The following is a 27,147-nucleotide window of genomic DNA, read 5'->3' on the forward strand; positions in this document are numbered from 1 at the left end:
AAAAGGAGGAATATTTGATTCAGTTCACATTTAAAGGCAAACCTACCTAATTCACATGTTCCAAAACAATACACAAAGCAAAACACAGCGATCTTTTGAAATTTGCACTTCTCTGAATTTTGCAGTGCAGTTCTCCAAAGTAATCTGTAGAAAAGGAAATATATTAATGTCAAGTGTGTCTAAAAATGCATGTATGAAGACAGAATAGAAAAATGCATTATATTAGGGGAAGCTACTTTGCAAAAAGCACAAGAGGCAAAATTGCGTACAATTTTTTTATAGTCTAGAGGAATTTTAATTAAAAGCCTGATAATCACAAACTGATGTGGAGAGCTGAACTTAAATTTGGAAAACTGAAAGAAACCAAACTTGACAGATTTATCCATTGATAACAAAGAATTGGACCACCTTTGAAATATTGGATGTCATCATTCCCAGCCTGGTGCAACAGAATTGAAGACTGCCATGTTGATTCTATTTTGGGATTCTGGGAACTGCCCATTGGCCATCATAAACTGGATTAGAGTTTGCAATTGGCTAGAGGGAAACAATTTTCAGCCAGTAAATCTCTGGCATGCAAATAAATGGCAAGTAAAACTTACTGGCTCTCATTTCTGATGTCACAGGCTCAACAATAAGCAATTCACAGTGGAACCATCGCCAGCAACAATAATTATGGGATAGACAGTCATTTTCCATTGCAATAAAGTAAGCCATTCTATGCTGAATGAGTGACAATTAACTGGCTATATTGTCCATAATTAAACACATAACTGTTCCTGGCCGGGGAGATAGTGGCCATAAACTTGTTAGTACACTGTATGTTTGTGAGGTACAGTATGTACCGTAGTTCTTCTCTAATCCCTTTTTTGAAGCAATTCTTAACAATTTTGTGACCAAATCACTGCACATAGGAAGCTGCCATATGAAGAGTCAAACCATTGGTCCATCTATCTCAATATTGTCTACATTGACTGGCAGCAGCTTTCCAGGGTTTCAGGCAGCAGTCTCTGCCTGTCCTACCTGGAGATATTGAGGACTGAACCTGAAGCCTGTATTAAAAGCAGAAACGCCCTACTTCTCCTCCCTGAAAAAAATTGAGATTGGAGTCCTCAATGGTTCTGAATGAAGGGCTGATTTGATACAGGAAGCTGCCATATGCAGACTTAGACACATTGGCCTATCTAGCTCAGTGCTGAGTACACTGACTAGCAGCTGCTCTTCAGGGTTTCTGACAGGACCTGGAAATACTGGGGACTGAACCAGAGACCGTCTGCATGCAAAGCAGGTGCTCTGCCACTGAGCTATTAATGCACAATAGCTCTGAGCGTTCTTTAGATTTTTGGATTGTGTGTGCTCTATCACTGTAATCTTATGGATGGTGATTCCCAGGCAATTATTATGGGACTGCAACCTAAGCCACTTACGAAGCTCTTGCCTGTCCATCAAATGCTTGCCTAAATGAAGAGGCTGACTTGCTGGCACATACTGGTAGTTCCTGTTGCAGTGGCAAAATTCCTAAGCAGAATGTGTAAGAAGTTGTACGTTGAGATCCACATATGGGCAATGGCTCACATATGGGCCAGATGAGCTGTCAAATGTGGCAGTGTTGTAAACAAACATCTGCCCTTTTCCCTTATGGGGTATCTAAGAGCCCTTATAGAGTCCTTACATAGGTTCCCTATTGTTAGGAGAGAATAACAGAGGCCAACCAGAGAATATTGAGAAGCAAAGCAGCTAGTAAGCTTGATCTTTATTGATCTGTTGCAACAGGGTGCTCCCCTCACCCGCAGGAGAGGAGGGGGGACCCAGAAAAATGGCGTGCAAGGCCTTATAAAGACTTGAAATTGCCACCCTGTAGATCAAGACCACCCCCAGAAAGATCATGCATACATCACAGAAGGGGTGTAACCTAAGACCACCCCTCAGATACATCACACCTACATCACAGAAAAGGCGGTCTTAAAACAAAAATTTGAATATTGTTTTTCTCCTGTCCTTGTTTATCTCCTGTCTGGCAGGTTACTTGATTGGATTGCCTGGGGAGCCTGGCCAGTCCTTTGTAAGGATAAATACTTAGTTCCTGGGCCATGTCACAGGCTCACACCCTATTCATATCTTAAACGTGCCCTTAAGACAGGATTTGTGAGGAAACAGACAATGGGGAGGCTTTTCCACTTTGACCTTGCAGAGAAAACATTTGCTCAGTTTAGGAATCAAAATGGCTTCAGGTCGGCCTTCCTGTGCTGATCTATGTACGTGTGGTTATGAACATTACCATATATCTAAGACCTCAAAATTCCTATCACAGCAGGAACCTATGAGCCAATGGCCAGGTAAATGCAGCAATGTGCAGGACAATCCAGTTCTATGTACATGTAGATCCTGTGCCTTACTGTGGTATTTCAGAGGTGGGGACATTCCCATACCTACCTGGGGATTGAACCTGGGACATTTTGCATGCAGAGCAGATGCTGTACAATGGTACCTCGGGTTACATACGCTTCAAGTTACATATGCTTCAGGTTACAGACTCCGCTAACCCAGAAATATTACCTCGGGTTAAGAACTTTGATTTAGGATGAGAACAGAAATTGTGCTCTGGTGGTGCAGCAGCAGCAGGAAGCCCCATTAGCTAAAGTGGTGCTTCAGGTTGAGAACAGTTTCAGGTTAAGAATGGAATTAAGTACTTAACCCGAGGTACCACTGTACCGCTGAGCTGCTACGACACTTTCTCAGGACACTGGAGGGCCCTCGTTGAATGTCCCGTTGGCATCTTTGGCACTGCTGTCCACGTTCTCTGTGGAAGACAGAGATTATCTGGTTAGTTGACATGATTGCTGTTTAAACACCTCTCTTTCTCTGATGGGAGCCTGATCAGCTCCTTAGTGTTCTCTGCTTCCCATGCACAAAAGCTTATTCTACAGGTTTTGAAAGAGAAAAAGTTTCACCCTTTTTTTAAATGCTGGGAAACCCAACCAGATGGGTGGGGCATAAATATTATTATTATTATTATTATTATTATTATTATTATTACCACAGGACTCTTATTCCGCCACCCTTTGAGGTCTGAGACCCTTTGCTTTGGTGCCTGTGAGTTGCAGGCACCAAGTACGGCAGTCAATGGTCAGGGATGATGGGTGTTGTAGTCAGGTTCCATTGTCACAGCCTTGCAAGGCGGGCTGGTCTGAGAGCGGCTGGCTCAAGGCCACCATCAGCCAGAGAGCTTCCTGCTGCCGAGTTCGACTTCAAACCATTTTTGTCCTCTTGCACAACCAGCTCAATAGGCCAGCCTGAGAGAGATTGTGAGTGGCAACACCCGTCACCCCATGAGCTTAATGGCCGAACCATTTCGGCCTCCCAAAAACCCTGTAAAGCAGTCTAAGCTGACTCAATCTCCTCAGGGTGGCCATTTGAACCCAGATCTTCCTAGTCCTATTCCCCCACACTATTATTATTATTATTATTATTATTATTATTATTATTTCTCCACGGTGGTGTACACGGTTCTCCCCTCCACCATTTTTTCCTCGCACAACAACCCGGCCAGGTAGGTGAGGCTGAGGGGGCAGTGGTTGGCCTGAGGAGTCAGACTAAAACCATGACAGAAACCTTTACTGCATTGGGTTTTGAGAGGGAGATTTTATTGACTGGCTTCTGTGGAGTGGAAAAAGCAGGAACTGGGCCCTCGGTACGTTTGGAGGTTTTGGGGGCGAACTGAGGGCAAAATGGCTCTCCTTTTCCCCGCGCGCGAACTATTTCGCCAGGCGGAGGGAGCCGTTTATTGATCACGTGGTCCTTCACCTCCTTCTCCCGGCGTTCTCAGCGGAGGCTATTTGTGACAAGCGGAGGAGGAGGAAGAGGGATGGACTTCTTGATATAGACCTATGTTTTCTCCCTTCTCCCCCCTCCCTCTCTCATAACGCCTTTCTTTCTACTCGCGCATGCGCGAGAAGCCGCTAGACGGATCCTCCCGTTTCTCTTTCTCTAGGGGTGAGGGAAGCGCGCACTCCCCTCCCCTCAGCTGCGTGCCGAGGAGCGCGAGGCGGAGGAAGGATTTAAAATACGGGGTGGGGAGAGAGGAAAGGGGCGGAGCGTACATAATAAAACGCCGAGAGAGCCATGGTGGGTGGGGCTTGGGCGGAGCCAAAGGGCGAGCGAAACGGCCGTGCGCTGAAGTAAGGGAGGGGAGAAGGAGGAGGAGGAGCTCGGCCAAGCAGTTAATCTGAGAGGAAGGTGGCGGCGGAGGGGGGGGAAGTGGGCGGGGTTAGGGAGTGAGGGGGCGGGGCAGGCCGAGCGGTTGGTTGGGGGCGGTGGGTGGGGAAGGAAGGGAGGGCTGGCCGGCCTTTTTCCCTGCCTCTCGCGAGAGGAGGAGGAGCTAAAGCCGGACGAGGAGGCCCGAGGTCTGCTGTAGCAGCGCTCCTGAAGGGGGTGGGCGAAGGAAGGGAAGAGAGACCGGCCAAAAAACTGCCCGTCCCTTTTGAGGTTTGTGCGCACATGCCAGTCTCGGCTGCGACAGGGGCAGCAGAGCCTCAGCCAATAGCAAAAGTGGGCTGGGGGTGGGAGGCATGGTAAATTTGCATATAGGTGTGGAGCCCGTCAAGGAAATTTGGAGAGGGGGCATTTGATTTTTTCTCTCCCTTACACCTTAGTTAGCCCCCTCCTCATTTATTCCCTTCCTAGAAGGATTAATTCTTCCTGTAGATTTATTTCCTTTCTACTCGCCCCCCCCCCAAAAAGGTTCTCCAGAATCTCTTTTAGGGGTTAAGCCTTGAGATCGTGAAGGATAGACCTTGAGCGGGCTTTTGTTGTTGTTGCTTTAATTATTTCCTTCTAACGTCTTCAGGGTGCATGGCGGTTTCCAAGCTGCAGAGCAACAGGTCCTTGCCCCGAGGTGTTTGCATTTGGAAATATATATATATTAAATTTACATCAGAGGGAGTGGGTGAAAGTGGCTTTAAGGAGGTTGAAGGGACTGAAGCAGAAAAGCAAAAAAGGGAGTTGGCTGATAGGATGAACCCCACTCTTTCTCCCTTATTAAGGAAAGACTCTCCTGCAGTTGGTTTGACGGGATGAGGGTGAAGATAAGGAGGATTTATTCAAATGTGATGGTGGGAATTTTAAAATTTGGCGCGTTGGATGGGTGCATAGATGTGCATACATCTATATGTGCATGAAGCTTGTGGATAACTGTAGAATGGCAGAGAAACACCATAACCAGACACTGGAGAGACCTGTCAGGAGTAAGCATGGACCAATGGTACCAAATAGTATGGGAAACAGCCCTACTGGAAAAATTAACTAATAAACTGAAACTGACACGGGGACAAACAGAAGAAGACACCTTCACCCCGGTATGGCTCCCCTTTATCACATACACAGCCCAACAAGACAATGACAATAATCCACCAACAGCATACAAATCAATATGGCTAACCTGATCCAAAACACCCACCCACCTCACTCACACACGAAAACAAAGATCACCACAGCCAATCACAAACAAACAATCACACCCTACGCCAACCCCAAACTCTCTCACTACCAAAGGAACACAAGTGAACAACACAAACAACGCTGACACCAAACTCTACATACACTAAGCATAATAGAAACACTGCCACCCGACCCCACCCCCATCCATCTTCCCTCTCTCCACCCCCCCTTTCTCTTTTCTTTCTTTTTTCTTCTCCCCCTAATGCCTCAACAAAGGAAACGGATTTGTAAAAATGTTACATGGGAAAAAAAAAAATACGAGGCATTACACTTCTGTAAAACAAGAAAATCCTAAATAAAATATTAAAAAAAAAAAAAAACTGTAGAATGGCAGCAATTCTGCCCCACCCCAAAGAACACCCATCTTTTTCTGATTCCCCCCTTTCTTTTACATGCCTGCATTGGTTGGTATCGCAGAAATGCCTGTGCAAGCTTGAGTGGGAGCTTCAGTCAATCCTGGTGCCTTGATTAACATATCTGTTTGTGGCATTTGCATAGTACAGGTTTTCATTAGGTGTTGGTTTGAACCCTCTTGATTGTAGATTTTAATTGTAGGTTTTAAAATACTATGTGTGACAAGGGCTTGACTGTGTACCTGAGGCAGGCTATTTATTTGTAAAGAGGAATTATTCCGTGCATTGGGTGAACAGTTTAAACCTGCATATTTCTTAGCTGGAAAACTGCTGCTAGTTAGTGTACAGTTCTGGACTAGATGGGCCCTCAGTCTGACTCTGTATAAGGCAACTTTTTGTATTGTAGCAGTCGTGGTCACAGTATTTCACTATCATTTTTGAAGGTGGCATAGAGCTAAGGAGCATATGCATTCTTGGGGTTGTATCTAAAGCTAGTCCTACTCAGAGTAGACCCATCACAGATAACATACAGAACTAACTAGGGTTTGTTAATTTAAATGGGTCTTACTCAGAGTAAAACTGAGTTTTATGCAACCCTTGGTCTTGAGGTAGTATGTCTCTAAATCAGTGTTTCTCAAACTTGGGTTCCCAGCTGTTGTTGGACTAAAACTCCCATCATCCCTGGCCAGTGGTCATACAAATCCTCAAATTACGGTATTTGAGGGTTTTTCCTGCGTTCTCCTTTGGCTCAGTGAATTTGGGCTGATGGAAGAGGTCTCTGCTCCCTTGCTAGGAGCCATAAGCATCGCAGGAAATAAGTTTTAGGAACATCCTTGCAAACGAAGGCTGAACTGTTCTTTGATAAACTTCCTCTTCATACCTGGTGTGTCCACTGCTCTGGCTTTTAACAGCCAAGCCTTTTGGAAGGTGCCATTCTGTGTGTTGCGTTTCAGCCCTTTGTTATTTACTACTGTTACTAAGGGTGATCTGCAATGTGGATGAGCATCAGGGAGCCTGCAAAGCTCCCTCTTTCCTGGTCAAGCCAGTGATAAAATGAAGGTTACTGAAATAATGGGTGCCTGTTTTCTTGTGCTGACACCTTTGTGGAAGAAGGGCATTCCTTGCCCGCTATCAAAATAAAGCCTCACAATGCTATTGCCAAAGATTTAAGGTTTAATAGACATGACTAACTAGCTTTATTTTGTTGGATTCAACATAGATTGATTTATTTCAGCTATTTATATACTGCTTAATCCTCAGAGCATCTTGAGGGGTATACAGTGATTTTACAGAAATATACACTCTGTGTGTATATATATATAATAATATTTTAATTGATCAATTGTACATACTGCATTTTTACTGTATATTTCTTTTGTAATAGCATTAACACTGTTCACTGCTTTGTAGGCTTTTCTAATGCAAGCCCTACTCGGCTTTGAGCCATTGAAAATAATGGACAATGCTAACTTGGGTTGATTAATTTCAGTGGGTGTGCTCTTGAGTAAAAAGTGGCTGGATACAACCCTATCATAAACAAACTATGCCATACCAAAATTAATAAAAACAGGAGATGGGAGTAAATACGTCTACTCTTTCTCTGACCTACACTTCAATGTTTTTGTCCCCCAGTGATCCACCCCCCTTTCACAAACTCCAATATCCCACTTTTGGTGTCGTTTTCTGGCTTAGACGTATTAATGAGCTCTTAGATTTTCCAGAAATTCCTAGACCTGACAGTTCACTGGCTGTAAGAATAGAAAGCAGAAGCCCTTTTTTTGGGGGGGGGGGAATCCAGGGTAAAACTCTGTGAAGTGTCCTCTTCTTCCTCCCCCTGCCCCCCTGCCCCAAGCGGCCTTTGCATTTTATTGGGGGCACTCTCATTCAGAGGATCTCCCCATGCCGAATCATCCAATGCGGCAAGGCAGGCTGAGTTTCCCTCTTGTGGTGAAAGTGCGGTGGCGAAACCAGAGCTTGCATTTACTTGCCTGGGGTTTGGCTGTTTTCAGGCTAGGAGCTGGGAGGAAGAAGCAAGAGTAGCGGCGTCGGCAGAGATGGCGCGGCTGGTGGCAGTTTGCAGGGACGGCGAGGAAGAATTCCCCTTCGAGAGGCGACAGATCCCCCTCTACATCGATGACACCCTGACGGTAAGCGGCGGTTGGGCAAGTTGGGCTGTGTGCTGGGTGCACGGAGGAATTGCAACATACCGAGGCAGTATTTTGCAATGCCTAGGCGAGCTCTCTCTCTCTCGCACCCCCCTCCCGCTCCACTCCACCGCCCTCCCCGGGCTCTAGAAAGGCCTCAGCCCCGCCTTGGAGTTCTCCCAGGACAGTAATTGGTGCGCTTTGCTGCACACACTGTTGCATCAATTGTGCACAGTGCTCTTCCCCCCCTTAACCATGTCTCTGACACACGCGCATGCAGGGGAAGGGTGGGGAGAGAGCCACACACACATACACACAGACGGCCTAACCAGAAGATAGTCGTAGCCATTTTGGAACCTAGGTGTCTGCAAAGAAGCGGGAGGCCTCTGGTGGTTTTGCCTGACGCCTGAAAGGCGAAAAGGTTTCTGTGCTTCTTACGTGACCAATTAGCTGTCTTGTCACTCAGGCTGCCTCCGTCCCAAAATCAGTTCGTGAACTTTCCAGGATTCGGTTGCAGTGGCCGTGCTCCGTGCAGTTGTGTGGCTTGAGGTTTTGTGTGTGTAGCTATTGTGTGGTGTTCTTTAAAAAACAACAATGCACTGTGCAGCTGAAAAGGATTTCCTCCTAGCATTACTCTTGCTCTTATTTATTGCATTTGTATCCCACCTTTCTCTCTGAGGAGCTCGAGGTGGCATGCACAGTTCCCTCTCTCCTCATTTAACCCCCACAACAACCCTGTTAGCTAACCCAAGGTGGTCCAGTGAGCTTCATGGCCAAGTAGAGATTTGAACCTTGGCCCCGCAGGTCCTAACCTCTGCACTGCACTGCACTGGCTCTTGAAATGGTGCAAGAAGCATTTTGGATATATTACTCATATTTATGTAAGGAGCTTAGTGACCTGACATGCATTTCAGGACTGTTTGGGGGAGACGAAGTGGTATGAGATGATCCAAATTCTGTGACAGCAAAAACTAGAGCTCCCACCTCCAGAGAGAAAGTCTGTCCTATTCTGTAGCCTTTGGTTTGATATCCCAAAGATGGATGTGTGTCTGGCACTTGGGGCCTGACGCTTGGATTATCCACTGTCAGAGGGAGGTTTGGTTAGGAAAGACCAAACTCTCCCACCATATTCTCAGTGCCAAATACAGACTACTTGTGATTATGGGAGTCTTGATTTTTGAGTAAGCTGAAATCAGCTTCCAAAAAAATGTAAGCTTCTAAAAGATGCCCAGGCTCTGATTTTGGTGAACCTCCACCAAGAGGAAGTTACCCAGGAAAAGGAAATGGCTGGGCAGCTTCTAAGATTACAACTCAGCATCCCATGGTGGTCCCTGATGATGTGGTTTAAGAATGTAGGAGGAGCCCTGCTGAGTCAGGCCAATGGCCCGTCTTGTCCAGCATGCTGTTCAAACCAGATAACCACACGCAGGACCTGAGTGGAACAACACTACTCTCCTACCTGTGATTCCCAGCAGCTTCTATTTTGGACCTGGCATGCTGGAGAGAGCACCAAGCCATTGTGGCTTAATAGCCTTCTGCTCCATGATGCCACTATCCTTTGGCACTCTCTGAGCCGGGTCCTCTTTCCTGGTTTAACCTGGACAACTGGACGGCACCTTTTAATAGCAAATTTTCATTTGTGCGTGTCATGTTGAAATTCCCTCTTCTACACCACTGCTGCAAGATGTAGCTGTGTCCTCATACACATCGCTCCCCCCCCCCCATAAGAAGCAGATGTGCCTGCAGCCTGGACCTCACCGGAGGCCTCATTCTGCACAGGGAGCTTCCTTCCTCTTCCCGTATGCAGATTATGTCATAATATGTTTGGATCCGGTAGTTCATCCACCCGCTGCAGCCAGGCTTAATGGAGTGATGATTGCTCTAAGGCTATGTATATGCTACACCTTTAACATTCTTTCCCTCAAAGAATTCTGGGCACTCTAGTTCGCCCCTCCCCGAGTTACAGTGCCCAGCAACCCTTAACAAACTATGGTGCCCCTAATTATTTGAGGAAAAGAACAGGCTTCAAACAGGCTTTAGAGACATAGCATGTCCAGTGGTACCTCTGGTTACGAACTTAATTTGTTCCGGAGGTCCGTTCTTAAGCTGAAACCGTTCTTATCCTGAGGCATGATTTCGTTAATGGGGCCTCTGGCGTGCAATTTCTGTTCGCATCCTGGGGCAAAGTTTGCAACCAGGAGCAGCTACTTCCAGGTTAGCGGAGTTTGTAACCTGAAGCATTTGTAACCCTAAGCGTTCGTAAACAGAGGTACCACTGTATACAGCCTTACAAAGCTGCAATCCTAAACACTCTTAATTGGGTAGGGCATAAGACCCCATTAGACACAGTCAGTGTTAGAAATTAGCCAGACGCCAAGTGTGTTTTGCTACTGGCATGGGTCCAGTTGCCACTATGTGGAGATTTCTGGGCGACCACAGTTGAAAAACCTCTGCTTTAGTGCATGGTTAATGCCATTTCCATTTCCACAGTATGTGTTTCTCCATCTTGGATACTGGGACAAGTGAACTGTTGTAAGAGCAAGCTATAGTCAAGCAATGTAGTTGAGACCATAGAATAATAGAATTGTAGCGTTGTAAGTTACCCCTGGGGGTCATCTAGTCCACCCCTGGGCAAATAAACATTCCATTGTGGCAACCGTAACCTAGTTTTAAAGTGCCTTTTGGCACCTAGCTTATATATCAGAGTTTCTAACACTGGACACAGTGGCATATTTAACTTCCCAGCAAAAAATGGCTAGGATTTCACTGAACTTTAATAACTCTTTGAGATGTCGAACATCTCAAAAGGTGCTGAAATGGGTCACTGTGTTTCCTGCAATGTGGTTACCAGTTGTAGGCCTTGGATTGGGGGACTCGGTGCTACGGCTAGGTGTCTGCTGTAGCCCCAAGCTCAGGTGAGGCTTGTTACATTTTGGTGGAAGGATTTGTATGAGATGAACCATTTTACCTGGTTCCCGCTGAACTGACAGCCGCCTCTTGATCTAAGAACTCTCTTACATCTGAGACTTAAAAGCTTGGTCTAAAACACCTGCAGAGGCCCAAGCTGGGGACACCCTGATGAATGTGTCACGTCAGAAGCTGGCTGTGAAAGCTTCCCTCTTGTTCCGCTGCCTCTGTGCCTCCAGCTTCTCCCTGACCAAAGCATCCTTCCCACAGCTGCCTGGACTTGGACAATGGCAGCCGTGCAAATCCATACTATTTGCCACGTTCCAAATATATTTGATAGGGACGCGGGTGGCATAGGGAGCTGCAGGAGAAGGATGCAGTTCAGCAGCTTCTGGACCAGACCATGAAGAGTATAGAGGACACCAAATCTTGTCCCACTGCATCACCTGCCCCTGCGGTGGTGGACTTGGCTGAGAAGCTCATGGGTGCTCTGGCAAGAGCTCAACGTCTGGCCTACATTTTACTTCCATCATCCTTCTCCATCCAATTTTCCTTTAATGATAGTAGACCATTAAATAGTAGATCAGAAGCCGCGATTTGGTTTTCAAATGTTTTGGAAGTTGAACGGACTTCCGGAACGCATTTCGTTCAACTTCCAAGGTACACCTGCACTTCATCTAGGGGGGCAGCTACGCCCATGGCAGGATAGGAAGTACCATATGACACAGCCTTGAGTTCCTTAGAAGAAGGGCAGGGTTTAAAAAAATCTCAAAAACCCACGAGGGAGGACCAAGCTACGCTCTGTACACTTTGCATGCAACTCCATTATGTGCATTTGGCTGCAACTCCATTATGTGCAGAAGAATGCAAGTCGCAATGCTTCCTCACGGTTAAACCACAGAGCCTAGGACTTGCTGATCAGAAGGTCGGCGGTTCGAATCCCTGCGATGGGGTAAGTTCCCGTTGCTCGGTCCCTGCTCCTGCCCACCTAGCAGTTCGAAAGCATGTCAAAGTACAAGTAGATAAATAGGTATCACTTCAGCTGGAAGGTAAACGGTGTTTCCGTGCGCTGCTCTGGTTCGCCAGAAGCTGCTTCGTCATGCTGGCCACATGACCCGGAAGCTGTACGCCGGCTCCCTCGGCCAATAAAGCAAGATGAGCGCCACAACCCCAGAGTCGGCCACGACTGGACCTAATGGTCAAGGGTCCCTTTACCTTTACCTTAAATATATTTGGTAGTTGTCAACAGTCAACGCGTACCAGGATGTACCAACAGTCAACGCATACCCTAGGTGAGCAGCAGCTTGCAAGCCTGCTAGAATTGTGGGCAGGGAGGGAGAGAGAGCTGGTGCCAGTCAATGTAGACCAGAAGCATAGCGCACCAGGTATTTGGGACTGCAGCTCCTATAATCCCTGGCTGTAGGTCATGTTGGCTGGGAATGATGGGAGTTGTAGTACAGCAACATCTGGAGGGCTCTCCCAATACCTGATAACCTGGATATGCCAGGATTTGAACTTGGGGCTGCTCTGCTGCTGAGCTGTGTCCTCTTCCCTTTGCATGAGTGTTGCTCAGTTTCTGTGTCAAGGCCCATATCCTTTCCTTTGATATAGTTACTTTGATATAGTGATGGATTACTATAGTGCAGAGCTAGTCGCCTCCCCTCTATGCAGTGTTAGAAATTAGCCAGGGGCCAGGTGCGTTTTGCAACTGGCGCAGGTCCAGTTGCAACCACATGGAGATCTCTAGATGCCAGGTTGGCGGCCAACATTTCCATCTAATTGGCCCCTCCAGCTTTCTTAAGCAGGTAAACAGGAGAGCTTATTTATCGCATTTATACCACACCTTTTCCTCCAAGCAGTACATGGTTTGCCTTCCTCATCTGTTAATCCCTGCATCAACCCTGTGAGGTAGGTTAAGAGGCTCTAACTGGCCCCAGGTCACTCAATGAGCTTCATGACTGAGGGGATTTGAACCCTGATCTTCCGTGTCCTGGTCAGACACTGACCACTACACCACACTGGCTTTCTAGAGCACTTTGCTATGGGTCAGCTCTGTAAATTAAGTAGGCAAGTATGGGGAAAGCCAAAAGTCACTTATAGAAGGATTGGAAATATTTTCCTTGAAGCTTGAATTTGTATTATTTGATGTGTTGTAAACCGCTGCTCTGGTTCGCCAGAAGCGGCTTAGTCATGCTGGCCACACAACCCGGAAAAACTGTCTGCAGACAAACATCGGCTCCCTTGGCCAGTAAAGCGAGATGAGCGCGCAACCCCAGAGTCGTCCACGACTGGACCTAACAGTCAGGGGTCCCTTTACCTTTATCTTTAAACCGCTTGAGATTTTTTCTTTAAAATTTAAAGCAGGGTAAAGGTAAAGGTAAAGGTAAAGGGACCCCTGACTGTTAGGTCCAGTCGTGGACGATTCTGCGGTTGCGCGCTCATCTCGCTCTATAGGCTGAGGGAGCCGTCGTTTGTTCACAGACAGCTTCCAGGTCATGTGGCCAGCATGACTATGCCTCTTCTGATGAACCAGAGCAGCGCACGGAAACTAGTATAGAGCTAGTATAGCACGGGAAGCTAGTATAGAAGTGAAATCAATAATAGTAGTAGTAGTAGTAATAATAATAATAATAATAATAATAATAATAATAATAAATTAAATAAAAAATATCATTGGAAAAAAGGCACTTAGGCCTTCCATTGTGGCAACTGTTACCCAGGTTTAAGGTGCCATTTGGCAATTAGCTTATATATCTGAGTTTCTAACACTGTCTGTCTTGAAGGGCTGTCCCCACCTACTTTTAAATACTCCTGTTTACGTTGCATAGGGCTAGAGAAAGGGTTAAGCAGATATTTTAGAAAAGCTCCCATCATTCCTGGCCCGTAGCCACATTGGCTGGGGCTGAGTTGGGAACCCCCAACAACATCTGGGTGCTGGTGGTAACAGGTTCCCCAACCTCAAAGTTTAAAGGACAGAAAAGATCCTTGCAAATCAAAGGAGTTGTGTTTGTGCTCATAAGGCAGTGGGAATGTTGGATTGGACCAAAGTTCACTCCTTTGCCTTCTGGGAGCATGAGTCATTCTTCTCTTCTCAGTGACCTCTGACCTTCTGAAGGATCAAGGCTGCCACTTGCAAGATAAGGTTTTCTGTGGTTGGCTTCGGAGAGGGAGATCTGGGGTGGAGTTGGGGATTGGTAAGGTGTGCTCCTCGCCTTCCATAAATTCATTGTGGGGATTTCTTCCCCTTGCCCTCCAAACACTGACTGGCTTTCCACATAAGCCAGATATACAAGCAGATATACACACAAGCAGTGAATCTAGAGAGTAGTATAAAAACAGCAATATATTTATTTATTTTATTTTAAGAAACCAGATTAGATGAGAAGCTCTGGGGACATAAAATGGTCTTTGACTGTGATGAAAAATGAAACCAAATAGGGAGAAGCAAATCTCTCCATTTCAGTTTCTTCTTCTTCCAGTCTTAAATTCAGCTCTCCAGAATTTCACATCAGTTTGAGGTTGTTGTTTTTTTAAGATCTTCATGAAAATGACTATGAAAATTCTTCAACGTTTGTGTCTGAATTTCTAATGCACATGTCTTCGTATGCAACTTTGCTGAATATTCCAATTTTTGCAAGCTGTTCCCCCCCCCCCATACAATGTATTTTTGTACATCAATTTCACTAATATGTGCTTTTAAAAATGTACACCTGGTCTACCATGTGCATTTTTGTGCATATGACTTGGTTGGGAACTGAATTGCAAAATTTGGTGAAGTGGCAAGTTGTGATGGATAGCTGAGTTGGTGCGCAAATTAGGTAGAGTCTCATTTAGATTCAGACCAGGTCGAATTTATCTCCCATCCCCTCAAGGTAGGCATCTAGGGGGCGGGATCTCCTTTGGAAGGTTGTTCCAACATCAAGGTGCCACTACTGAAATGGTTCTTCTCCCAGTTAACCACCCAGTGCACTTCAGAGGACAGTGGCGCCACAGAGAAGAGAAGGCAATGAAAGTAGGAGATTCTAGTCCAGTTTGCTGTGAATGTGCCCAAGAGGCCTCTACTGCTCCTTCTAATTTGGACCTGGGATATTGGTTTGGTTTTGCTCCCATGAAAAACCACATTGCAGAACAAACCTTTACTTATAGATCATGGTTTGTTAAGAGCAGATCAAACCACAGCCCTTGGTTCAGGCAGGTTGCTAAGTTGGAAATTGGGTCCCAGTGTGAATGGGGAGGATGAAGTGGGCACAGTTTTGCTTATGCTCAGTAAACCATGGTTTGCGGCTTACTGTGATGTGTGAGCTTTGAGCGAAATAACTTGGGGTGCTGTGAAATCCAGAAGGACAAATGCGAAGAATATTTTTGCACGCTCATAATCGAGGCAGGGCTGTTTTGGATGTGGGCATGTGCTGTAGTGGCATGAAACCGTGCAGGGTGGTAATTAAAAGTGATATTTCACAGGGCAGGAGCTCAGACCTGCACACCAACTCGTCACTGTTATGCCACAGTTGCGAAGCACATGGAATGCTGTCTGCGTAGGGTAACTTTTGGACCTCTTTGAACAACTGCCGAGCCAAAGTACACAGAGAAGAGAAAACGAAAGAGAGCTCATTTTTAGCTAGGCTAGTTTAACGCTACTTATAGTTACATAGAATAAAGAATTATATAGTTGGAAGGGAACCAAGGATCATCTAGTCCAACCCCTTGCAATGCAGGAATCACAGCTAATTAATCCCTGACAGGTGACCATCAAACCTCTCTTTAAAAACCTCCAGTGAAGGGGAGCTCACCACCTTCTGAGTTAGTCCCTTCCCCTTTTGAACAGCTCTTACCATCCAAAAGTTCTTTCTAAGGTTGAATTGGAATCTCTTTTGTAGCAATCTGAATCCATTCATTTGGGTCCTGCCCTCCGGAGCAGCAGGAAACAAGCTTGCCCCATCATCCATGTGACAGCCTGTCAGATTTTTGAACGTAGCTATCATGATTTTTGTTTGGAAAATGAAAATAACAAAAGCCAGGCCACTTTGCTTTCACCTGTTACACCTCAAAGGGGCCACCAGACATTCCACTGAAGAGAAATGTGTTAAAGTAGTTTACTGAATTGCAGGTGTTTATTTTTAAGTGCTCAAGCTTGAAGCTAGATCTTAACTTAGTGAAATTCCCCTCCCCCCAAAAAAGAACCCCCACATGCACCTTATTAAAAAGCACTTTGATTCTTTCTGGTTCTGTAGTTCTGGTTCTCAAGAGCCGCCTGTGAAGAACCGGCTTTGGGATGTGTGTTTTCATTAATTCCACCCCCCAACTCCAGTTCAGAAGTTCCTGGGGGTTTCCTTTGAAAGGTGACGGGGAAATGAAAGTGTGCCAGATCCATAATGCAGACGGTGTTACCATCCAAATTAAGGCAGAAGGGGGTGGAGGGTCCTTGGAAAAGGGAGCCACAGTTGTAACTTGTGTGTTCAGGACTTCTGTAGTCCGAACTTCTGATATGTGGAAGCCTTCTTCACAAACACTCTGCTAGAGTGGGATGCTTCTGCACACTCTTCCAGCTTGTGTTTGCCAAGAGCTCAAAAACGAGAGATTCTCAGGGGATGCCCGTTTCCCTGCCTCACAAGGCAGACCTGCCAGCCCTTGTTGGGTGTAGATTTACCAAGTAGGAATCAAATCCGGAAGTGTCACAAAGCACTGTGCCAATTAGTGTAAATCTGCAGGGTAGTCCTTGCTCCCAGCCGTCCCCCCACCCTCCTCACGCAGGGCTACAGGAGTAGAAAACATTGTACCTTGGAGTCACTTGTTTTTAATTAATGCGCTCCTAAATTGGCACTTTGGGAGAATTGGCTTCTCCCCCACCATTAAGCTGTCACACGTGCGTGATTCCCGCTCTGTAATTTTGTTGCTGTAATTAAGCCGTTGGATCACTTACTCTTGCGTGGCGTTTGGAGGCTGCTGACTACTTAGGAATTGCACAAGCCCTTTGATAAGCAGAAGGACTGTAGCTTAGGGGGTAGAGCACCTGCTTTGCATGCAAAAGGTCCCGGGTTCAATCCCCAGCATCTCCAGGTAGGGCTAAGAAAAGACTCCCTGCCTGAAGCCCTGGAGAGCCACTGTCAGTCAGTGTTGACAGTACTGAGCTAGATGGACCAATGGTCTGACTTGGTATAAGGCAGTTTCCATTATTCCTGTTTAACTAGCTGGCTAAACCAGATGAGAGTAGCCGATGGGTCTCAAACCCTTGGTGAGTTAGGGACGTCCCCTGCATGTGAAGACAGGTTCTGGCTGATGGAGCGGATGAGACCAATAGTGGGTCCAACAGTCAAGATTGAAGGCGGTTTTTGCATGTGCTATAGAGGGAAGTGGGGGGCAGATGGGGCTCATTCACCTGGGAAGGCAGCCCATCTAGGAGATGAAAAACTCTGATCCTAAATCTCCGCTGCCTCATGGGACATCTTTGGGAGAAGAAAAGGCTAAGGAGTAAACCCTCCACAAATGGAGATCAGAGTCCCTAACATGGTTGGATGGAACTTTGTATGCCTCCTTCCGTCAACTCCTGCAGTCAAGTGGTGCCAGACATCTTGCTCTGCTTCCCTTTGGACCACACCTGCAAGGCTGAGGGGGGTCTTGTCATCTGGGCAGCCCAGGACCTCCATACACAGTGCCTAGGCTTGCACCCCAGGGAGGTCACTTTGGTGCTACAAATGCAGCAAAAACGTAGCATGACGGATCTCTGCAGCCACAGCAGGTGATGTGATTCTCCAGCAGTTTGACTTCACCCCCACATGCACACTCCACTATCTTTCAAGACAGACGGATGCCAGTGTCCTTAATGCTGAACCATGAGAACTGAACCTGGTTAGGAACAAGTTGCAGCGCAATAGTAGGGCATCTGCTTTGCATGCAGAAGGCTCCGCATTCTGTCCCTGGAGTTGACAAGGCTGAGAATGTCCCCAGTCTGAAATCCTGGAGAGCTGCCTCCAGTCAGTGTAGACCAGAGTTCTTGGGTAGGACTACACCTCCCATCATCCTTAGCCAGTGTAGCCAATGATTGGGGATGATGGAAGCTGTGGTCCGACAGCACAACATCCTGAGCTAGATGGACCAGTGGGCTGACTCTGTGCAAGACTGCTGCCTACCTTTCTAGGAGCATAAATGCTGTCCAGTGCAGCCGATCTCTCGACATGGTGTAAAAATGATTACGAGTGAGGGGAGCTGCGTCTAAAGAATCTCTAGAAAGTGGGAACCAGGGGCAGATCTACACTTGTCGTTTATAATGTTAAAAATGCGTTGTTAAAATGTGACATCAGAGGGCGCTGCAGAGCGGCGAACCACCGGCAATGGAAAACCGCTATTAAGCATTATAGAACGTGTTTTTTAAAAGAAAGCGTTTAGAAGGTCAGTGTAGATCCAGCCCAGGAGAAATCTGGGTGTGCTTTGAAGTGCAGTAGACCACTTCAGTTAGTGAGTTGGGACCTACCACAGGTTATGGCGTGATCCAAGGTAAGTAGCAACAAGAGCACTACCACCGGACAGGTATATGGTAACATATTAGGAAACGGGTCCCCAAATGCATGTTTGGCTAAAAGGTAGATCCTGAGTCTGATAAGACTGCTGCAATATATGGTCGGACTTTGAAAATAACTTTTGCTTAAGATCACGATCATTGCTACATGCACTATTCCATTTCATCTCAAGTTTTGACTTTTTCACACTGCTTACAACTTTTTCTGGGTTTTCCCCCCCCTGCACCCCTCTGGTGGCATCTGGCTGGGTGTGTGACACCTGGAGGCCTCATTCCCGTGTCTTCTTTTTTCCTTGCAGATGGTGATGGAGTTTCCTGATAACGTGCTTAACCTTGATGGGCATCAGAACAGTGGGGCGCAGTTAAAGCAGTTCATCCAGGTAGGTTGCTGCCATGCACCTCGAAAGCCGAGCACCAAAATGTTCCCAGTAATGTGATTGCTCTCCTAAGATTTCTTTCATTTTTGTTTAAACTGTGCATTCGTTCGTTTGTTGCTTTATTGGACAAATGCCACGGCATGTTTAGTTGCTTTGACCGCAGCAGCAGAAAAAAACCACAAAACATTTCTACCACGATTACGATTGTCCTAACCACAACACCAAAACAAAGATTAAGAAAAGAAAATCTTTTTCTTTCACAATTGCAAACTTGCTGTGTTACAGTCAGGGGGGTGTAAAAAAAAAAATCTTAGCTTGTGCTGATATTTTTAAAAACCCTATCCATTCTTTATTTTTCTTACTTCACCTTGAATTGTCTTTAGCAGCATGTGTGTTTCTAACACTAAAAAAAATAAGTTTAATCTCATTAAACATATCAAAACCACATGGAATATTAGAGAGCTAAAAGTTGCTCAGTATAAGCAGAGGCCATACTTTCACAAATTTGTTCCATCTGTATCCTGCTTCTTTTGATCTTAAACAATAAATTAATTTTGGCATTAAAGCTGATTGCCATGGCTTATTTATGTAGTCACTCCATAGAGGTAATTTTTGGATTTTCCAGAGTTCCATCGGGAGAGGGATTGCTCGTTAAACCCCTCTAGGAATTGTAGCTCCACGAGAGGACAGGAATTAGGGGTCTCCTAACATCTCTCAGTGCCTGTAACAAACTACAGTCCCCAGAATCCTTTGGGGGAAGCAACCGCTGTTTAAAGTGAGATGATACTGCTTTAAATGTATCATGTGGATGGGGCCCATGTCTCTTTACAAAAGGTGTTTCAACTGATCACCCTTCTCGCTAATGGCAGCGAGTTTTTAGCATGCAAATGAACAAAAAAAAAAGCAGTTTGTGAGGCAGGAGTAAAAGATAAAAACAAACAGGTCAGTTAAATGCAGAACAATATACTGAATAAAGAGAGGCTACAACAAAAAAACACCTGTGCTCTTTTGTTTACTGTGGAGCCAAGGAGCTACATTTTTGAAGAGAGTGCAGCTTCAGTGTATAGAGTTCTGCATTGCAGTGTGGTGGTTAGTATCAGAGGGACCTGGGAGGCCAGGGTTCAAAATACCCTGTTGACCATGAAGCTCAACTTGGTGACCTGGGGTCAGTCACTCCCTCTCAGCCTGTCCTACCTCACTGGGTTGTTGTGAGGATGACAAAGAGATGCAGAAGGAACCGAAGCAGCCACCCTGAGCTGCTTGGAGGAAAGGTGGGACGATATAAATGCAATAATGAAACAGAATAAATTTAATCAGGCCTTTACAAAAAGAGAAGAAGCAGCAGCTCATTTCTCTCTTTCTCCCTAGCGGCACAGCATGCTCAAGCAGCAGGACCTGAATATTGCCATGATGGTGACATCGCGCGAAGTCTTGAGTGCTCTCTCTCAGCTTGTCCCCTGCGTCGGCTGCCGCCGGAGTGTGGAGCGCCTCTTCTCTCAGCTCGTGGAGTCGGGGAACCCTGCCCTCGAACCCCTCACCGTCGGGTCCAAGGGAGTCCTCTCTGTCACTCCGAACTGCATGAGGGATGCGAAGAAGCTCTACACGCTGTTCTACGTGCACGGGTACGCCGAAGGGGGCAGTGTGGCCGTCACTAGTTTGTGTGCTGGCTTAGGGCAAAATCACAGAATTGGGACCCCAAGGGTCATCTAGTCCAACCCCATGCAGTGCCTAAATCCTTTTGCGCAACGTGAGGATCGAACCCGTGACCCTAAGATTAAGAGTCTTATCTTGGAGTTCAGCTCCTATCATCCCTGGTCATTGACCCAACAGCTGCTTTCTAGGGCTGATGATGGAATAGAGTCCAGCAAGATCTGGAAGGCTGTTGATTCTCCACCCCGGTGTAAAAGCAGATCACAGATGGAAGGAACTACTATTACTACTAACAACAATAATTTGTTGCTGTTACTAATTCGTTATTAATTTATATGCTGCTTATTATATGCCAGAATAGCTTCTAAGCAGTTTAAAACGGTAAATCCGATCTGTAATTAAAATACACAATAAACATTAATTAAACCCTTAATTAAAATAGGCAACAAAACAAGCAATTCAAAAGCCCGGCACTCAAAACAGAGTGATGAAACCAGAAGTTCAGTTCCGGAGAGGGCTTTCCTAAAGAGGTGCGCCTGCAGGAGCCGGCAGAATGCCAATATTGATGGGGGTCAGGGACTCTTGTATTTCAGCAGGGCGGGCCTTATAGGACACTGGTGCCGCCAGTGAAAAAGCCCAGCTCCGCGTTACCACAAACCTTGTTAAAATAAACATGGGAGGAAGGAAATAAAACCCGCCAACAGTCTAATGTTTTTATAGGCTTTTGCTTTGCAGCCTTATAAAGTTTTAATTCGTGAGCAGCAGTAAAACGCTAATAAAAAGGTAAAGGGACCCCTGACTGTTGGGTCCAGTTGTGGCCGACTCTGGGGTTGCGGCGCTCATCTCGCTTTATTGGCTGAGGGAGCCAGCGTTTGTCCACAGACAGCTTCCGGGTCATGTGGCCAGCATGACATAAGCCGCTTCTGGTGAACCAGAGCAATGCACAGAAGCGCCGTTTACCTTCCCGCTGGAGCAGTACCTATTTATCTACTTGCACTTTGACGTGCTTTCGAACTGCTAGGTTGGCAGGAGCAGGGACCGAGCAACGGGAGCTCACCCCGTCGCGGGGATTTGAACCACCGACCTTCTGATCGGCAAGTCCTAGGCTCTGTGGTTTAACCCACAGCGCCACCCGCGTCCCTAATACTAATACTAATACTAATACTAATGCTAATACTCAGCCGTAAATTAATTGCGCAGCGGGCTTCTGCAATATCTTCTATACCTCTCTGTGGCGTTTTTTTTTTTAAAGGTCCAAGTTAAATGAAATGATTGATGCGATTCCGAAAAGTAAGAAGAACAAGAGGTGCCAGCTGCACTCCTTGGACACACACAAACCCAAGCCCTTGGGGTAAGTTCTTTAGACGCAGCAGACACCAGAAAGGGGGCTCTTCCATGAGCAGGAGGGGTAGCACCTTCCCAGTCAAGTGGCTTTGTAAGCTGCTGGAAGCAGTGCAGTGAGGAATTCGGGTGGAAGAAGCTGGGCAGCTGAAATGTGCAAGGTTTAACACACAATTTAAGAACCATGCCCATACACGGATGCTCTGTTAAAGTACTCAGAATAGTTCTGGGACATCCTAGAAGTGCGGGTATGCAAAGCAAAGCAGTCTGTCTCACTATATTGTAGCTTTATGTTGTGAACCGCTCCACGGATGGAGGGCCGTGATACAAATTTAATAAATCATCCCACCTTCCAGCTTTTGGGTGGCAGGGTGGGGTAGAATTTATTAAATCATAATAAACCTAAGTAGAAGGCCCCCCTCCAGCAAATGTGACTCTAGAAAGACAAGCCTAGTCTGGTAGCCTGACTTGAGCTGTTTTGCTTACAAGTCATCCAAAATAAGAGTATAAAAGGAGCTCTGCTGAATCAGAGCAAAGTCTTGGGAAGAGTCCTGCTGGCGGCCCATTTGGTCCTGCATCCTGTCTCCATAGTGGCCAACCAGATGCCTCTTCCGGGAAGCCCAAAACAGGACTGGAGTGCAGCAGCTCACTCCTCCCTGGTTGCGATTTCCAGTAACTGGTACTCTTGAGGCGTATGGCCTCGCACAGTGGAGACAGAGCGTAGCCGCCGAGGCTGTTGCAGCAGACCTCGAATAACAGGCTCATGGAAAAGTAGGTATTTGGTGTGTGTTCCACCTCCGCTTCAAAAGTATCTTTTATTCAAATGGTGGTGGGGTTTTGTTCCCCCCTCCCCAATACCTCTATGGTGCTAGTTCAGCCTCCTACAACCTGGTGCTCTCAGATTGCAGTTCCTGGTGCTGGCTGGGACAGGTGAGATTGGCAATCCCAAACACTGTTGTCCTGGCTGGGGCTATTGGCAGCTGTCCTCCAAAACATCTGCAAGGCACCAAGTGTGTCAGGCTGCATTAGATCTTACGGTTTGCTCCTGGGTTGGAAGGAAATTATTCCATTCGATGTGGGGCTTTTAAATGAATGAGGTTCCCTTGCTTTCCCCTGGACCCCAAGAGCTGGGGAAAACTAACAACAACAACAACAACAACAACAACAACAACAACAACTATTATTATTATTTTATTTATACCCTGCCCATCTGGCTGGGTTGCCCCAGCCACTCGGGGCAGTTTCGAACAGATATAAAAACATCAAATATTGAAAACTTCGCTATACAGGGCTGCCTTCAGGTGTCTGCTGGGAGGCCATTTCACAGGACGGGTGCCCCAACTGAGAAGGCCCTCTCCCTGGGGGTTATTATTATTATTTATTAGATTTATGTACTGTCCTTCATAACAAGATCTCAGGGCGGTTCACAGAGTAAAGAAACCAAGTTAAAAACACATATTGCAGTGAGGGAAATGCTAGAAGGCCCTTGGAGTTCGATCTCAGTGTCCGGGCTGGATGATGGGAGTGAAGCCATTTAGGGCTTTCAGGGTCAGCCGTAGCAGCCCTTTGAATGGTGCTCCTAAGGGTCAGGAGAGTTGTTGTGCCCACTGACGTAGCCGCTAAATTCTTGTCTTAACACTGTGTGCTGCAGCGAAGGGAACGGTAGCGCCCTGAGTGCAGAGAAGTTAGGTGCAGATAAAAGAAGTAGTGAAGACGACAGGAAGGAGAGCAGGTGTAGGATCACTTTCTACTATGGACCTTTCCAAGGAGCAGCCAGGTAAAGGGAACCGGCGGCAGCTGGGCTCAGGGCGCGGCGTGTTCCCGTTGCCTCCAGCCCTCCACACTTGGGGCGGCTTCGTTCTGCTTTAACCGGCGCCGCTTTCCCCTCCTCCCCTGCAGGGGTTGCTGGATGGACGTGTGGGAGCTGATGTCTCAGGAGTGCAGAGACGAAGTAGTTTTAATCGACTCCAGCTGTCTGTTAGAAACATTAGAAACTTACCTCCGGAAACACAGGTGAGCAAATGGAAAAGTGTGTTTTCTTAGTGTGGCGCTCGAGTCTCTTACCTCTCTGTCCAGCAAAGTTGCTCCAAAGGTGGGTTTTTGGTTTTTTTAAAAATGGCTTATATGCATGTGTGAAATCTCGGCCAGTTTCTGAAGCTCATGAACTTCTGAGAGTTCATGTAACATATTTTTGCGTCAGCAGCTAAGGAGCTTACGGGGCCCTTCCTGGAGGAGCACACAGCTGAGGGAGAGGGGGGAACGGGGCTCCCAGACGGCTTGAATATTTAGCTTTTGTACAAAGCTTGCACTGAGGTTATGCCATGTTGTATCAAGCATTTCCCTGTGGTACCATGTGGTGCAGTGGTTAGAGCATTAAACCGAGACCTGGGAGACTACGGTTCAAATCCCCACTCAGCCCCAAAGCGCTCACTGGGTTGCCTCGGGCCTAGCTGTTCATTCTCAGCCTACTTTACCTCACAGGTTTGCTGTGAGGGGAAAATGTGGAGGAAGCAGAAGCATATAGGCCTTGAGCTCTCTGGGGGAAAGGAGGGCTATAAATGTAATAAATAAATACTGCTTCTTGACATTGTACTTAATGTAAAAAGTCTGCAATGTTTTAAAAAGTGAGTTATGCACAAGCTTTAATTGTATAATCCAATTTTCCCCAGTATGTGGTTTAGATCCAGCCTGACAATAGCGGCTGCCTGGAAGTGCCCTAACAATTATTCTTTTACATCCGGCACAGTCTGAGACTGGATGAGACCCCCGCTTAAAAGCATGGTGGGTCTCAAGAAGATGAGCAGAAGCCGTTCCCTGTAGGACCCAGATGCATTAAAACGACACAGGGGGTTGTATCCGACCTTAGTCCTGCTCAGATTATACCTATGAAAATTAATGGACATGTCGCAGCTTCACTCTGTTAATTCCAACAGGTTTTGCTCTAATTCAGTTGAATGCAACCCAGATTTTGTGTGTGTCTGTTTTGCTTCGAGTTTTGTTTTGTTTTTTGCAAAAAAGGAGGTTTTTGAACTGTTAAGTGCTGTATAAATTCTTTCAAAGCAATAGATAAGTTGTGTTTGTCGCAGTGAACAAAAAAAACAAAACCAAAAAGATGCAGTGGCACTGTTAATGCGGGTGCAAATTAAAATTTGGGATTATAGAAAGGGAAGAGGAGCAGTCTGTTCCACCCCAAATTCAAGATGCAGCCACATAGTGCAGGAGGGACATCCTTGGTTGCTTTTGACTGGCAGCAACTCTGGGCAAAGAGTTCGCCCAGCCCTGTTGCCTTAACTGGACTATCTATTTTTTATTTTCTTACTAAACGGAAAGTTCAGTTAACACAGGCATTAGCAATTAGCTATAAACAATACAATTTGATTTTAATCACGTCTTCTAAAATATTTTGACATCCGTTTTGGTATCATTCTTTTGAATCTGGGAGCCAACTTTCACCACTGTGGTTTCTGATTTTGGTTGGTCTGCAGCCATATTTTTCTGGTTCAGATGTAATGAGAAACCATGGTTTAATGGACACTTCCTGGTTTTTCCATTCCAGCAGTGGAGCAGGAGCCTAGGGGGCTCCATGTGGGTGCACAAAGCTCCCTTGTTTCTTAGCTTTTCCAGCCAAGATTTGGCTTAGTCACAGCTGGCCCCTGCTTTGTCTGCGAAAGGCCCTCGGTTTAATTACCCCCACCTCCTGGTAGGGCAGGGAATGACCCTTGCCCCAAACCATGGAGAGCTGCTGCCAGTTCTACAACTGGAGGTAACCAATTTATACCAGCTGCCTTTCAGATTTTTCAAGTTAAAGTGTCGTCCCAGGTACTTTTTGGGATCCCAGTATGGATACAAGCATATAAAAGTGATTTAGATAAGATACACTCAAGTTTCTTGAGACGTATCCTTGGGCTCCCTAATTCAATCAAGTATGAGACGATGTGTGCAGAATTAGGTATACACATGATGGAATATTGGGCGTGGACTAGCACTATAAAACACTAGCTGTGCTGCCATTTTCATTCCCAGCCTTTGAGTCCGCTTTACTAAAGGACTCCTATAAATCCAAATGGCTCCAACTCATGCCTAGCAAAATTAGATATTTTGGTATTGACTTGGAATTATTGTATAATTCTAGTGAGCAATATATTTATCGCAATATCCAAATTAGATTAAGGGATACTGAAAAACAAAACATTGAGTCGGCTGTAAATAAAATTTGCTCCCCCAGGGTCTATGGTTTAAATACATCCGGTAACAGGATCACTTATATCTCAAAGTTAATAATTCCAGCCCAACGCAGGGCATTTATATTAGCCCGACTGAATGTTTTCCCCTCAGCTTTTGTTAAGGGCAGATATTTATACATCCCTAGAAATGATAGACACCGCGGACGATATTTGAATGTGCCGGACACTGTAGAACACATTATTTTCTACTGTCTACTGTACAACCAGCTGCATAAATGCGTGTTATCCACCTTTTTGGGTAGTTTAACATCATGGCGCAATGAAAATATCAGGTTCTACCTGTCTGATATTAATCTGGAGGTAACTGCAAGGGTGGCTAAGTCTCGGTCAATAGTATCTCTTGGAGTGGTAAATGGCACGGTTTAGCGGGAAGACAATGAAATGAAAAATTTCTGTTGCTATATATCTTGCCTGGCTGTTTCTTTGTATATATTTCAAAATTTGTGTATATTTTAAGATGGTCTATATCTGTAATGCCTAAAAAAGGTTTGGAGAAAGAAAGCTGCTGCCCGTCAGTGTTGACAGTGCTGGCCTAGATGGCTGGACTACGCTGAATCCAGCTTCCTCTGTCCCTGTGTGCAAATCCTTCATCCTCCAGCCAGGGATAGGCCTTTACATAGATGACGTGTCCTCTTTCCCCTTTCCAAACAGGTTTTGCACCGACTGCAAGAACAAAGTCCTGCGGGCTTACACCATCCTTATCGGCGAGCTGGACTGCAGCAAAGAGAAGGGCTACTGTGCCGCTCTCTACGAGGGGCTGCGCTGCTGCCCCCACGAGCGCCACATCCACGTCTGCTGCGAGACAGACTTCATCGCCCACCTCCTTGGCCGAGCCGAACCCGAGTTCGCAGGAGGGTATGAGTATGTAATTTGCTAGAGTGGGCTATCTAGCACTTTTGCTTCCTTTTGAAACATGTTTTTTCCCCTTTTTACTGAATGTATATTTCAGATATATACATGTGGTGTGCGTGCCTCTCTTCCATCTCTCTCTGCTGCGTTGTTGACCCTTTTGCGGGGAGACAAGCTCACCTTCCTCTCGCAAGCACTGCTTCCGAGTTGTGTGTGTGTATTTGCAGTGTCATCTGGGCCCTAACTTGGTGTGTTGACTTGTAGGCAAACCTC

The 27,147-nt window shown here is 46.2% G+C and overlaps 2 protein-coding genes across 12 annotated transcripts in view; one reads left to right on the forward strand and one right to left on the reverse strand.

Moving 5' to 3' along the window:
• Positions 1 to 306, reverse strand: part of MYO19 (myosin XIX) — a 34,017-nt gene extending 33,711 nt beyond the window's left edge. For both annotated transcript variants that reach the window (XM_083587560.1, XM_083587561.1), the window contains exon 1: positions 47 to 306. The gene's annotated coding sequence lies outside the window, so the exon portion shown is untranslated. The remainder of the gene's footprint in view (positions 1 to 46) is intronic.
• A 3,199-nt stretch (positions 307 to 3,505) lies between these two features.
• GGNBP2 (gametogenetin binding protein 2) overlaps positions 3,506 to 27,147 on the forward strand; it is a 34,230-nt gene continuing 10,588 nt past the window's right edge. The window contains exons 1-8 of one of the 10 annotated variants that reach the window (XM_083587633.1): positions 3,506 to 3,993; positions 7,859 to 7,996; positions 18,713 to 18,793; positions 20,159 to 20,412; positions 21,693 to 21,791; positions 23,433 to 23,558; positions 23,681 to 23,794; positions 26,677 to 26,886. In XM_083587633.1, the coding sequence (XP_083443759.1) occupies positions 7,904 to 7,996; positions 18,713 to 18,793; positions 20,159 to 20,412; positions 21,693 to 21,791; positions 23,433 to 23,558; positions 23,681 to 23,794; positions 26,677 to 26,886 (977 nt within the window). In that variant the 5' untranslated portion in view covers positions 3,506 to 3,993; positions 7,859 to 7,903. Of the gene's footprint in view, positions 3,994 to 4,049; positions 4,237 to 4,284; positions 4,486 to 7,858; positions 7,997 to 18,712; positions 18,794 to 20,158; positions 20,413 to 21,692; positions 21,792 to 23,432; positions 23,559 to 23,680; positions 23,795 to 26,676; positions 26,887 to 27,147 lie in introns of those variants that run through there. The other 9 variants (XM_083587637.1, XM_083587634.1, XM_083587639.1 and 6 more) reach the window with 9 other exon arrangements.

Source organism: Podarcis filfolensis (assembly GCF_964270895.1).
Source record: "Podarcis filfolensis genome assembly, chromosome: 15".
Classification (NCBI taxonomy): Eukaryota; Metazoa; Chordata; class Lepidosauria; order Squamata; family Lacertidae; genus Podarcis; species Podarcis filfolensis.